This window comes from Etheostoma spectabile, chromosome 2 (assembly GCF_008692095.1).
Source record: "Etheostoma spectabile isolate EspeVRDwgs_2016 chromosome 2, UIUC_Espe_1.0, whole genome shotgun sequence".
In the NCBI taxonomy this organism is placed as follows: Eukaryota; Metazoa; Chordata; class Actinopteri; order Perciformes; family Percidae; genus Etheostoma; species Etheostoma spectabile.
The window spans coordinates 10,103,024-10,116,053 of record NC_045734.1 but is presented as its reverse complement, the minus strand read 5'-3'; the positions used below and the strand labels follow the sequence as shown (position 1 = coordinate 10,116,053).

Here is a 13,030-nt window from a genome sequence, read left to right as displayed (position 1 = left end):
CAGCTCAAAACGTCAATTATACACTGCACAAAATGATAAACTCAACACTTTTGTTTGTGCCCCCATTTTTCATGAGCTGAACTCAAAGATCTAAGACTTTAAAACCAGTCAGTATCTGGTGTTAAGGTTAGGGATCATCCGTGAAGAGAACACCTCTCTAAAGTGCCAGCTGCCATTGAATGGGAGCATTTGCCTACTCAAGTCGGTTTTGACTTGAGTTGGTTATGACCTAACCATAACACCAGATACGGACTGGTTTCTGACCTTCCCAATACAGTAAAACTGCACATTTTGTGCAGTAATCATGCTGTCTAATCAGCATCTTATGCCACACCTGTGAGGTGGATGGATTATCTCGACAAAGTAGAAGTGCTCACTAACACAGACTTAGATAGATTTGACAACAATATTTGAGAGAAATAAGCATTTTGTGAACATAGAAAAGATCTTTGAGTTCATCTCATGAAAAATGGGGGCAAAAACAAAAGTGTTGCATTTATAATTTTGTTCAGTGTATATGCTGAGAGTTTAAGGATACTATTTCAGCAGATTCAGTCTTTTTAGGAATAAATTCATCAGCTCTTCCGTCACTTGATGTCCCATTTTGAATGACCTTGTACCATGAATATTTTAATGCTCTACAGTCTGTTCTTTCTGAAAGACAAACAGATGACTCTGTGGTTTTTAAATGTATTGTTTTTCTAGCACTGGGATTATCATATTGCTCACACAGCTGGCAGCTCGTGGCCCATTGTTCGGACTGAAGGTCATGTTCTGTGTTGATAACAGCGGAAAACAAAGATTTCGGTATTTTAAGCGTTATTTAGTGTGTATTTCTCAACCATCGCCACCCTGTTTCTTCAACTCGTCCTTGTGCCAGTGGCATTGATTACAGTGTTATTTGGAGGAGTCCACGGAGGGATGTGGGGCGGGCGGTGTCAACATGTCTGGCTGCTGGTGCTGAACAGATGGCCAGAGCCGCAGTGACCCAAGTTGTTCCTGCAAAATCCCCTCAACACTCTGATATTAAACTGTTGGTACAGAATTGATAGAGGCATTTGTTGTTGCTGTGGTGTAAAACATTCACACCACAAGCACGGAAGGAGACGTGTTGATTTAGACTGAAGAGGGTAGTTCATCACAGTGTTTGTGTTGACAGGGCTTCATGAGGATGTGATCTGTTTTGTTGGAGAGTGTTTTTAAAGATGTGGTAGCACTTGTACATGTGTCGGTTTGTTATACAAAGCTAAACAGCAGCTTTTCTCAGTAAAACTATATGTTTCGAAGCATCTTGTGTCTTTATTTTCATACTTTTCCTGTTTTAACGGGATGTTGGAGTGGCATGTCATAAAACAGAAAATCATCAATTTGGACAGTTTAATTTTGTGAGTGGTAGTAGCGAAGAATGTGATGTTGTTACCTCCTGGGTGACACTAGAGTCATTGCTATGGAGATTCTTTTCCTGAAAGTGGTAGTTAAGTTAAGAAGTTACCTCTTGATCCCCCATGGGAAAATACTGAATTATGAAGATGGCTCTTCAGTACTTTGCATCATAAAAATAGAATGAATTAAAAAGGCTTTTACACAGAATGTCTCATTCATTCTATCAGATAATGGTAATTTAAAGTTTTAACTTTTGAAGAGAGGGCTGTTTGTGATTAGACTGAACAGTGATTGCTTGCGACAGGCTGGATGTCTTTTCTCTGCACTTATTTCTTATGCTTTACTCAGGTCTCTGCCAAAGTGATCTTGATCTTAGTGAGATTTCCTGATTATATTAAAGTCATACTAATAATAAGATATATTAGTATCAAATGTTTCCAAGTTTTCCTTAAAATTCGTCAAGTACAGGTCTATAAAAAAAGTGATGATTGACAATTGATGATGAAGACGTGGTCAAAATTTCCTAACTTATGCTGCTGTAATTTAATGATCTCTTTGAAGCAACCCATTTCTTCCACACAGTATTTTACATACATGCAAATACTATATATTGTATTTTTATGGCTACAATATTATATAGCTAATTGAAATATTTCAGGTGTTGTATTCAGAATTTTATGTATATTTTTAAGTAGTTTGGCTTTTTTTAAATTTGAACTAGACTTCAGTGGGCTTAAGCAATGTTTAGCTGCAGCTGTATGTGTAATGATGGAAGAGATGATGGATTTAATTTACCTGAGAAACGTCTGCAGTATGTAAACCAACTCAGGCTGGATGAAGAGGTTGTTGATTAACTCCTGTGAGCCTGAACAAAAAGGAATGGGGGGGGGGTATTAGACAATGATTAAGCTGTGTTTGGGGGGCTTACACAGACAGTGTACAAACAAACAAAAAAGTGGGATTTTTGGAACACTCTCTTTCTCTCTCACACTCACACACACACACACACACACACACACACACACACACACACACACACACACGGGGAGGAAGCTAGTGTTTACAGTCCCACCTTAAAGTCTGAATAAATAATTTCCTAATAAACTGATTTGTGAGGATGCAGTTAAACAAATTACTGAATCTGAATGTTAAATCAACCTGTGTGTGTGTGTGTGTGTGTTTCAGGAAGGAGTTTGTGGAAGCCTACCTGCGCTACGTGTTCTTAGACTCGGTGAGCGAGCAGTACTCAGCCTTCTCCTCTGGCTTCCTGAAGGTGTGCGGGGGGGATATCCTGTCGCTGTTCCAGCCCTCTGAGCTGATGGCCATGGTGGTCGGCAACAACAACTACAACTGGGAGGAGATGGAAAAGGTCAGTGTGTGGTTCAAAAATCTGTATGTGGAATATTTGTAGTAACAATAAGTCCAACAGTTCGGAGTTACTGTCCTATAGCAGAAATGGCAAACCATGTACTGGAAATCTGACTGTTACATCATCAACAAGTGCAAGTGAGTCACGGTGCACACAGTGTAAGTGACAAAAAAAGGGAGGGAGTATATAACACTTACACAGTGGCGAGCAGTAACACATGATTCATGACATCATGCTAACTTTCAGTCTTTGACTGGGAAGATTTGTTTTGAGTCACTCTCACTGTCAAACTCCCTGAGATTCAAGTGGTGCCGTCACAAACACCTAAACCACGCCCGTAGTTGCGTTTAACCGGACTCTTTGTCGGATTACTATGTTGGTACAATTTATATGAAGAATACTGGCAATTTGCTCATTTTGTAGCTTCGCATCTGAACAAAGACGTGGCGTCTTGGCATTTGGTTTCACACATTTGACCGGTGTTGCCAACTCTTGTGTCCAGATGTCCCTGTTGAGCAGCTTACAATCAAAACATTAGTGTGAAAACCTAAGAGGGACTGTTATGTAAAATAAATAAAGGGAGATATTGGCTTAAAATGTATATACTTTTATGCAGTAGGTGGAGGTGCATACACGTTGCTGAGGAATTTGTTTTAATGATGTCATGCGGAAGTTACTGCAGGAGAGAAAATATTTTTGTAAGGATAACCTACACATTCTTTCTCTTTGCAGAATGCTGTTTACAAAGGGGAATACACAGCCACTCATCCAACAGTCAGATTGTTCTGGGAGGTTTTCCACGAGTTCCCTCTGGAGAAGAAAAAGCAGTTCTTATGTAAGCATGTATTTGCCTCATTGCTCAATGTGCAAGGCAGTTAAATCCCCACACTCTCACATTCAAACATATTAGGATTACTGTTATGTGCAGTATTTGTTCCTGCATGAAGAGAGCGATCTTGCAGGGGATGGAGGTTCGATCCCCGGTTCTTTCAGTCCACATGTCAAAGTGGCCAAAGGGGCAAGAAACTAAACCCCAAAATTACAAGATCATACCAACACTTTGCATGGTATCTCACTCCAATGGGTTTGTGAGTGTGTGTAAATAAGTGGCAAATTTTAAAGCTTTGTATAAAAGTGCCATATAATTGCAGCTATTTACCATTTACGCAGGCAAATGTGGAGGGTAGGAACATGTTTAGCCTTGTCTGGTAATTGATTCTAACTCTGTCCTCCTGCCTGCAGTGTTCCTGACCGGCAGCGACCGTATCCCCATCCACGGCATGGAGAGCCTGCGTATCGTCATCCAGTCCACCACAGCGGAGGAGCATTACCTGCCGGTGGCCCACACCTGCTACAACCTGCTGGACATGCCCCGCTACCAGACCAAAGAGATCCTGTGTCGCCGTCTCACTCGGGCTGTGGAGCAGTACGAGGGCTTCAGCCTGGTCTGAGGAGGTTTTGATGCACTTTTAACAGCCATACAACCCCCATGTCGGTTTCAAAAGAGTGTAATGGGGAACTTTGGGACACAGGAAGGTCACTGTCTTTATATGCTCTCGCAAGATTGCTAAACATCTTGAATCTGAAAGGTCTATCTATGTAAAATGTAGAGTATTATTGTTTCTATTTCTTTGGGCAAAGTTTCTCAACCTTTTTGGACAATTTGGGAGCTACTTTAAGTGCTGGTGTATGGATATATATTTGAAGTATATCACAGTTCTGAAATAACTTACTTACATTCTCCTGGGAATCACAACCTTTTGTAACCAAAAATCAAAAGGCCAGATGAGGTTGAGAAACTCTGTCTTTAGGTGTTTTATTTTTGTGTTTTTTTTTTTTTTTTTTTTTTTTTTTTTTTTTTGCACAGCTGTGTTTTATATTCAACTCCTTAAATTCTATTTTTTACCTTTAAAGAGTTATGTTATTACCTAGAGACAATAAATCAACTTTTTGTTACTTGGTTCATTAAATAGAGTGGTTATTTTTGACAAAATATAAAATATGGATATGTATGTAAATAGCACTTTGAATATAATCTTTACCCTTGACATTGGGAGGAGTGTTTGTCCTGCTGATCCATGTAGACACCAGCATGTCCTCTTCCTGAAATTAAAGAACGATAATGGGAGAGTATTCAGCCGGCAGAAAGATGCAGGATGAAACATGGTGAATATGATTTGCAATTAGGGCTGGGTATCAAACTAATATCTGAAAGTGTCTTTCAATGCCAAATTTTAATGCCTAAGGAGTAGAACTCAGCGTCAGTGAGCCAATAGGCATGCAGCATGCTTCTACCAAAATCTAATAATGCTGGTAATTGGCTGTATACAGTGTAGAGGCATGCAGGAAAATCTCTAATGCACAGAGGCTCACATTTGTGAATTGTGGTATAATCTTGATTACAGTGTCGTCATATAGGTGTAAAGGAGCTTAAAAAATAAATAAAAAGATGTGTAGCTAATGTTGTAATTTCTTTTGGTTGAAATGGATTTTATAAAATTGCAAAAAAAACATTGTTCAGGAACCGGTATTGTTCAGGAACTGGTATAAAAAATGTTTTTACATACCCAGCCCTATTTCCAATCCTTCGTATATTTTGAGCTGTGGATCAGAGATAAATTGATTTAGTCTTGAACCTGCATTCAACAGTGTTGCCTTCTATAGCAAAACCTAGCTACATGGTAGGCTACAAGTTGACTTTAAAAGTTGATTTTAGTGGTTGTGGTCTCTGTGCATGTTATTGGGTGAAAGCAAAATCCAGATTGTCATTAAAAAGTTTGACATTTTGGGAAATACGCTTATTAGCTTTCTGGCAGAGAGTTACTGAGAATGACCATGTCTGTCGGTAAATTGTTAGCGTTAGCTTACCTTAGCACAAAGCCTGGAGAGCGTGTGAAACAGCTAGTTAGCTAACCTGGCTATGCCAAAGTTTACAAATCCCTCCCACTGGAACCACTAACCCGCGCTAACTAACACGCTGTATCTCGTCTATTTAGTCCACACAAAAAACAGTGTCAAAATAATGACTCGCCTTGTTAACATTACGGAGTTAGCTAGCTATGTACCCGAGTATTTCTTGTCTTGGACCCGTGTTAGGCCTTGTCTTGTGACTGATAGGAAAGGCCCATATTGCCACTGCAAACGTTTATTATTAATTTAACATACTTTATGTATGCGTTACTTTGGTAGTTGTTACATAATATCGTGCCACCATAGTATTAATGGAGTCACAACAAATGTTATTGTGCAAAGAATCCGATGGGTCACGGAATACATTGTAACACCCCTAACTTTCTGCCTGGAGTCCGCTAGTTGCTTGGCAACAGCATAGCGTTTTTACAGCTATCATAGATTGTAAGAATAAGGTTTTTGTACGGGTTAATATATAGGCTAGTCCATGCTCTCTATATATGCTCTCAACCAGAAGCGAATAAACGTATGTCTGAAAATGTCCCTTACACTAAATATGTAATCATTAAAATTTACAATTGTAAGAAGTTTGTTGCAGATAATGAAATTGTGACATTTGTAGGACGACACAAGTGTGGGCAGAAGACCTGCTTTGGATATAGTCAATTGATATTTATTTTAAAGGTCTATCATATAATTTGTCCCAAAACTTGATGCTAGCCTATTTATTCCTACAGTCAAACCTCTTTATCCAAACTGATATTTAATTAGGTCGTGCATTGGCGTGAAGTGTGTGAAATGGTCTTGCATATATAGATATATTTTTTATATATTTCATACATGACGGTGGTGTCAGAGAGACTTCAGACAGTAAATGACTTGATGTGTCTTGACAGGTCACGCTGACGCATCAGTACCACATAGCAATAACAACCTGAAACAGCCCAGTGGTGTGGTGGTGATTTCTGGGTTATTCTTCTAAACGTCTTAAACACTGGACTCTGAGATGTTTTCTTAGGACAGTTCATCTTCTTGCATGCATGCTTTATCCTGCATGTCACTCACATGTTCTACATATGCAGTATTTGTCTAATTAAAAGCTCATTTCTCCTGCAGAGTATAGCCCTATGCAAAGGTTTGTGCAGCCCTTGAGTTTTTGTTACAAAAAACTGGGATTTTTTTTGCACTCTGTTTCAACTTTTAAAATAAAACGATAGTGTTTCATGATTGCATTATTGGACCGATGTATGTTGAACAATAGCTTAGTTGCTCATTAGATTGATTTACTTTGTGTTTTATCTTAAAATATTTTTTAAATCAGCTACCTGATTTCCCCCGATCAAATTCAGCCAAATTTCACATTGTGATTTTTTTTTCCCTTTTACTGCTTCTAAACATTGTCCATGCATAAACACTATAGATCTTTGAATAATTGCTTAAATCTTTTTTTAAGCCTGTCCAATGTGAGGGTTTCCTGCTTTTGCTGTCTTATAGGATATGATTATAAACTGATTATCTTTGGGTTCATTCTTCACTATTTTCGGACGTTTTATAAACCAATCTATAGGTTGGTTAATCAAGAAAATAATTGGCAAATTAATCAGTAATAAAAAAATAAGTGTTATTCGCAGCCCTAAAATGCACTTTTACCTCAAACGTCTCTGCATCAACTCAGTCACACAAAGGAAATCCACACAACCCAAAAGCTCAGTAAAAATATGATTTCATTCATATTATATACAACATACAAATACAATTTATGTACTAAAATGTACATACTCAAAATTCGTTAAGCCTGGCCAGTGTTTACATTCAGTAAAAACGAACTTCACACTGATAAATCATCCATTTTGGAGAAAAGAAGGAAAAAAATGTACTCGCTCACAGAAATGTAAACATACAACATAATGATCCATATTTACAAAAGAACCAAACGAGCTCTGGGGAGGATGAGAAGGAAACACAGACTCATGCGGTTTCTGTCCTCCAGAGTCGTCACACAAACGTTTGTTCTTGTTTACCCATGTGAGCAAAAACATACCAGTGATTTCAAGACGAGAAATAGCTTATTTGACAGGAAGTAAATGGAGAAAGAAGCATGTCAATGCATAAAATATACAGCCAGATGCTTAAGTACCAGTGATCACAAGAATAAGCTGTTTTTAAGAAGATGAGCTATTTTGGTTCGCAGTTTGTACTCTTGAGTCTCTGTCTTTGGGTTGTATTAAAATTAAAAACCACTAATTTTAGTGAGCAAACACTCAATTTAACTTCTAGAGAAGCAATAAAAAGATTATTTCAGATAGTATACAACGTCAAAACTGAAATAGAGAAAGCTATCCATTCAAGGGAATACTGTTAAGCGGATTGAAGTTATACAAATACTAATGTCTCCCTTACAAAAATACATAATGTTGATTGCAAAAATCCTTCTTTAAAAATAGCAATCATTTTACATTTATTATTTTACTTACAAGGTTTTTCTTTTTAAGACTTCTACAGTAAAGCATGAGAAAAATAACTTCTGATAACAACGTTCAAAAGGATAGAAATAAATTATTAGCAATAAAAGTGTGATTCAGGTTATTTTGAGTGCGCCTGGAGAAACATCCTCTCATGAAGGTGAGGTTTTTGTTGGAAGGGAATTTCTCAGGTGAAGCAGGCGTCACTTTGAATCAGTGGTGAGTCGGCGGCTCTCCGCGGGCGCCAGAGGAAACACCCAGCTGAGCTCGACACAACGGATCAACCAACGACCGACAGTTTTCACCCGAGCGGCACAGATGGCAGTGAGAAGGAAAAAAACTCTTTTCTTCAACAGGGTGAGATGCGTTTGACTGTATCCCTAAACGTCCTTTTAGAGTATTTTATTGTTCTCTCAGATTAATTTAGTCGAGTCTCTTTTGCTGATGAGGACTTCCAGCAGCCGCAGTTTGGCTTTAACGTGCTTGTATTCGCTGTACTCGACTGCCAGTGGCGAGCGGTCCTCTTTCTGCACATTTCTGCGGGAACAAGACAGCAAACATTGAGAAACGGAGAGGGTTCATTAATTAAGAATTAATAACGTCAATGTGAATGTCTGTTGATTATGCCTTCTCTCTCACTTTTGTAATCTTGTCTTTTACCTTCCATTTTGTCTAAAGAACTGATCCTCAAACTCTTTCAGGTTCTTGCGGAGTCTTATCTTCTCCTCTCGGGTTTCTTGGAGTTGCTCCACGAGTTCCTCCCTGTGAGAGAAAAAAAAAAGAAAGAGTAGAACTATTGTAATATCTCACACCAGAATATTGAAATGTGTCAAAGGTTTTATTAATTACTCAGTGGTGGAAGATAATGAAGATAATCTAGTGCAGGTTAAAACCCTGCATTCATGATCTTACGTTGTAAGAGTATTTTCATCAAAATATATTTTTAAGTACTCGCTCTGCAGAAATATGTCCCCTGTGAGTGATATTATTCTTTTAGACATTAGATTGTTAATACTAATACAATAATGTGTAAGCAGCGTTTTACTCTTGGAGCTGCTCGAGGGGGAGCTATTTTTAACTACTTTATATTCAGTTAGGTTAAGTCCAGTGGTTCTCAATCTAGGGATCAGGCCCTGTCAAGGGGTCACAAGATAAAGCTGGGGGGTTGTGAAATGATAGATGTGAACATTTTTAATGAAAAATTGCCTCTCTGGGAGTCAAATTATTGTTTTATTGAAACTATCTGAGAAGTTTAAAGAGGAAATATCTCTTTGGTGGAACAGAACAGCTCGACCAGGCACCGCTTTTCTCTTAAAGGGTCACAAGCCAAAAAGGTCAGGAACCACTGGTTTAGTCTTTAACAATGTATTTTTTTTTAATATGCTTATCATTTGTTTTTTTACTGAAAAATCTGAAAGGTAACCAATGGGGATGTAACGATTACCGGTGTAACGGTAAACATCGGTGGAAATGTTGGGTAACAACTCCTCTAATTTATTTAAAATATCCTTATTGTCGTGGTGCATTCACCACTGGACAGCCTATCCTGTGGAGCCACATGCTAAGCTATTAAAGGTGTATTCCACAGTTTGCTCCGTTATGGATATGTGAGCTGTAATAGATGCGGCTTATTCTCAGTTTGTGTTAATGAGGAATACGTTACATTCATGTTAATTATTACAGAGAAATTAATGTAATTCTTAGTATTGTTTCTTGTTATATGCTGGTGGCTATAACATTTAGTTTGTGTAAATAATTTTCATAGTAAGTCAAATTATTATTTGCTTATATTTCAGAACAACATCCAACTTCACATGGGACGTCAAATACAACTTCATAGTTCACACCAGCTACAGCCGGCCGGTGTTTCAGTAGCCAGTTTTCAATAGTTTTTGCAAGCCTATTGCTTATATTTTTGTAATATAATAAACACTGTTCCCCTTTTTGAAACTGTTTCAGCTTGTGTAGGCCTATCAGTGCTTTCTGAACATATTAAACAAACTTTTAAAAAATACTGTGATACTACCGAAAACCGTGATAATTTTGGTCACTGTAACGTGAGGTTACATTTTTGCACCGTTACATCCCTAGTAACCAGTAACGCCAGCTGTCTAATAAATATAGTGGAATACAAAGTACAACATAAAATGTAGAGCAGTAGAAGTTTAAAGTATTATTAAATGAAAACACTCAAGTGCCTCAACGTTGTACTTAAATAGTACATAGTAAATACTATAAACAGTACTTGTGTTAATGCACTACCACTGCTATTACAGTCTTCTCTATTTCCAGTAACGTACTTAGTGGCGGAGTGCAGATTGGACAGCCTCATGTCCGTCATGGTCTTAGAAGGTGAAAGTTCATCCACGGGTGAAATGAAACCGTCCCCTTCTTCCTCCATGTGGTCCAGGAAGCCGAGCACGCTGAGGTCTGGTCGGACGGTCACGGTGAACGGTGTCTTTGAGTCTCCTTCGTCCTCTGAGCCGTCCTCTTCCTCCTGCAGAAACATAAACAGGTCAAAGGACGAAGAGGCCACATCGTGCTGTGGCTGGCGGCCGGCTTCGATGCTCAAACACCGCGGTGCATGAGGGTCGTGCAGTGTTAGTCACCAATGCTTATGAATCATTACGGTACAGCAGCCCAATGCACTCCAATGGCCCTCGGTTGTGATACACGTCTATCCTCATTAGGATGTGTGGATGGAGTCAATGAAGGCGCTCAACTAGAAGACACAGTCCACCGAGAACCAACTTTACGTAAAGTCTTGAAATAACTATAGAAAATACACAGAGCACATTGATTTAATTCTTGATTACAATTTGTTCTGAAAAAAAAAATAATTTTCTTTATTACAAATTGGGTCTTATTTTTGTATGATTTATTTGGCTTACTATAACATTGCACTCAAAGTCAGTACTGAGATCAGGGAACATGAAAACACTCACAGGAGCTGTCAGGTTCCAAATCTGATCATTTGCACTTATTTAAAACTGGATGTTATTTCATATGAGTCACAATGCTTTTTATCTAGTTTATGTAGGTGATATGTAGGTGTTAAGGTGTTACAACTGACACTGGTTGCTGCACGTGTGTCACCTAGCTGGTAGTCTATATACTAGTGATGCACCGATGTGAAAATTGTTGGCGATACCGATAACCAATATTAACATTGCTGTTATGGCTGATACCAATATTATTATTAATATTATGATACTATATGATACTATAAACTACTTTACAAAACTTTTTTTTTTTTACTTTTGTCATTTTTTTCCCCAGAAATTACTGATATTAGGCACCTTTACCTGTGGGCAAAATATGACTGTCATCAGATATTCAGACGAAAAAATATTTATACAAGTGTGTCCTGATTTCACACTATGAATAAGCCAACCCTGAGTATTCTCAATAAACATCTAACTCACTTGAGACCAAGTCACTGTGTTCTGTGAACATTGTACAACAGTTTAAAACTTTAAAGTACAGTAGTAGGCCTTAAATGGCCAAAGCCAAAAAGTATTGAAAGAGGTAAAATGTGAAAATGGAGCCAGGACAAACTGGACTGAACAGACTCTGGCTTTTGCAGTCTTCTGAACTGTAAGTACAGTAACTAAGTACTGTAACAGCCAAGTACTTTAGGGTTAGTCCTAACCCTTGGCCTTCCCGGGCTTCGGAAGCAGACGAATGTTGTGCTTAATGAACAGAAGCATTTCTGCTCTCTTTGTACCGATCCTACTCCTCTTTTCACCGATTTGCATCTGTCTGAAAAAAATTGCCAGGCCCACCTGTATTCGAGCCAGGGAATTCTTGGTCATGTAACACGGCTCTCTTCATCTACTGTAAATGTATGTGCTTGTGCAAAAACAAACATCCCCCCGCCCCCACACTCACATCTCACATCTTCTTCTTCTGATTAATATTTCAGATTTTGGCAATAGATACGTTGTTAAGCGTATTACTGCCCTTGACAGGTCAGATTTAGATCTAAATTCTCACACACACACTCACATCGATGCCTACACACTTTCACATCGGCCATATTTTGACATCGGAACAATATGATGTATGACTATATCGGCCGATATTATATCGGCGGCCGATATATCATGCACCACTACTATATAAACTACGTTCCACTTCCGGAATTGCTCCGGTGCCGCCGGAAATTCCGCCGGATGACATTTTTAGCCGAATGCCTGTTACCTTCAGCTTTCTTTGTGTGGTAACTTTAAACTTCACTAAATTTATGAGGACTATGGTTAACTGCTCCTCAGATCTCTGCAGGGTAAATGGAGACTACGGCTGAACAATTAATTGTTTTCAAATCGAAATCGTGATTCAAAAAAAATGCGATTAGCTAAATGTGAAGACCGCCATTAATCAAATGTGAAATGTTTAGTTGTATGTTTGGGTTTTGACACAAAACACTGGATTTAACATTTTTTATTCCGCTTTTCATTATTATATTATATATTCATATATACTGTATTTCATAAGATAAATGCTGGAATGTTATATACCACATATTGTTAATAGAAATGTCCTATTTTCTGTGGATCTATCAATTATTTTGCTTTATTTTATTTAGCATAATCGTAGAAAAAAATTGCAAATTGCAAATCAAATTGTAATCACAATGTCTGGCAGGAAAATCGCAATTAGATTTTTTTTCCCCCAAAATTGTTAATGGAGTCAGCTAGCGAGAATATCTGTCCAATCTGAGTTTTCTGTTGCACGACTAAGACAACTTTTGAACGTACACGTTACACCAAAACACGTTCCTTCCCGAGGATATTTTGCAGCGGCACCGTGGCTCTGTGACAACTGTGGCTGATTAAAAGAAATGCCAATAACCGAAAGCAGGTTTTCCCCATAGACTGTATATATATATATATATATATATATA

At 38.2% G+C, this 13,030-nt stretch overlaps 2 protein-coding genes across 10 annotated transcripts in view; one reads left to right on the top strand and one right to left on the bottom strand.

The window, feature by feature from the left end:
• Positions 1-5,545, top strand: part of herc3 (HECT and RLD domain containing E3 ubiquitin protein ligase 3) — a 23,209-nt gene extending 17,664 nt beyond the window's left edge. The window contains exons 23-25 of the mRNA XM_032538884.1: positions 2,566-2,752; positions 3,485-3,587; positions 3,995-5,545. Of these exons, the coding sequence (XP_032394775.1) occupies positions 2,566-2,752; positions 3,485-3,587; positions 3,995-4,203 (499 nt within the window). The 3' untranslated portion in view covers positions 4,204-5,545. The remainder of the gene's footprint in view (positions 1-2,565; positions 2,753-3,484; positions 3,588-3,994) is intronic.
• Positions 5,546-7,368: 1,823 nt separating this feature from the next.
• Positions 7,369-13,030, bottom strand: part of fam13a (family with sequence similarity 13 member A) — a 65,095-nt gene continuing 59,433 nt past the window's right edge. For all 9 annotated transcript variants that reach the window (XM_032538800.1, XM_032538790.1, XM_032538809.1 and 6 more), the window contains 3 exons: positions 10,425-10,621; positions 8,785-8,886; positions 7,369-8,661 (listed from right to left, as the gene is read on the bottom strand). In XM_032538800.1, the coding sequence (XP_032394691.1) occupies positions 8,538-8,661; positions 8,785-8,886; positions 10,425-10,621 (423 nt within the window). In that variant the 3' untranslated portion in view covers positions 7,369-8,537. The remainder of the gene's footprint in view (positions 8,662-8,784; positions 8,887-10,424; positions 10,622-13,030) is intronic.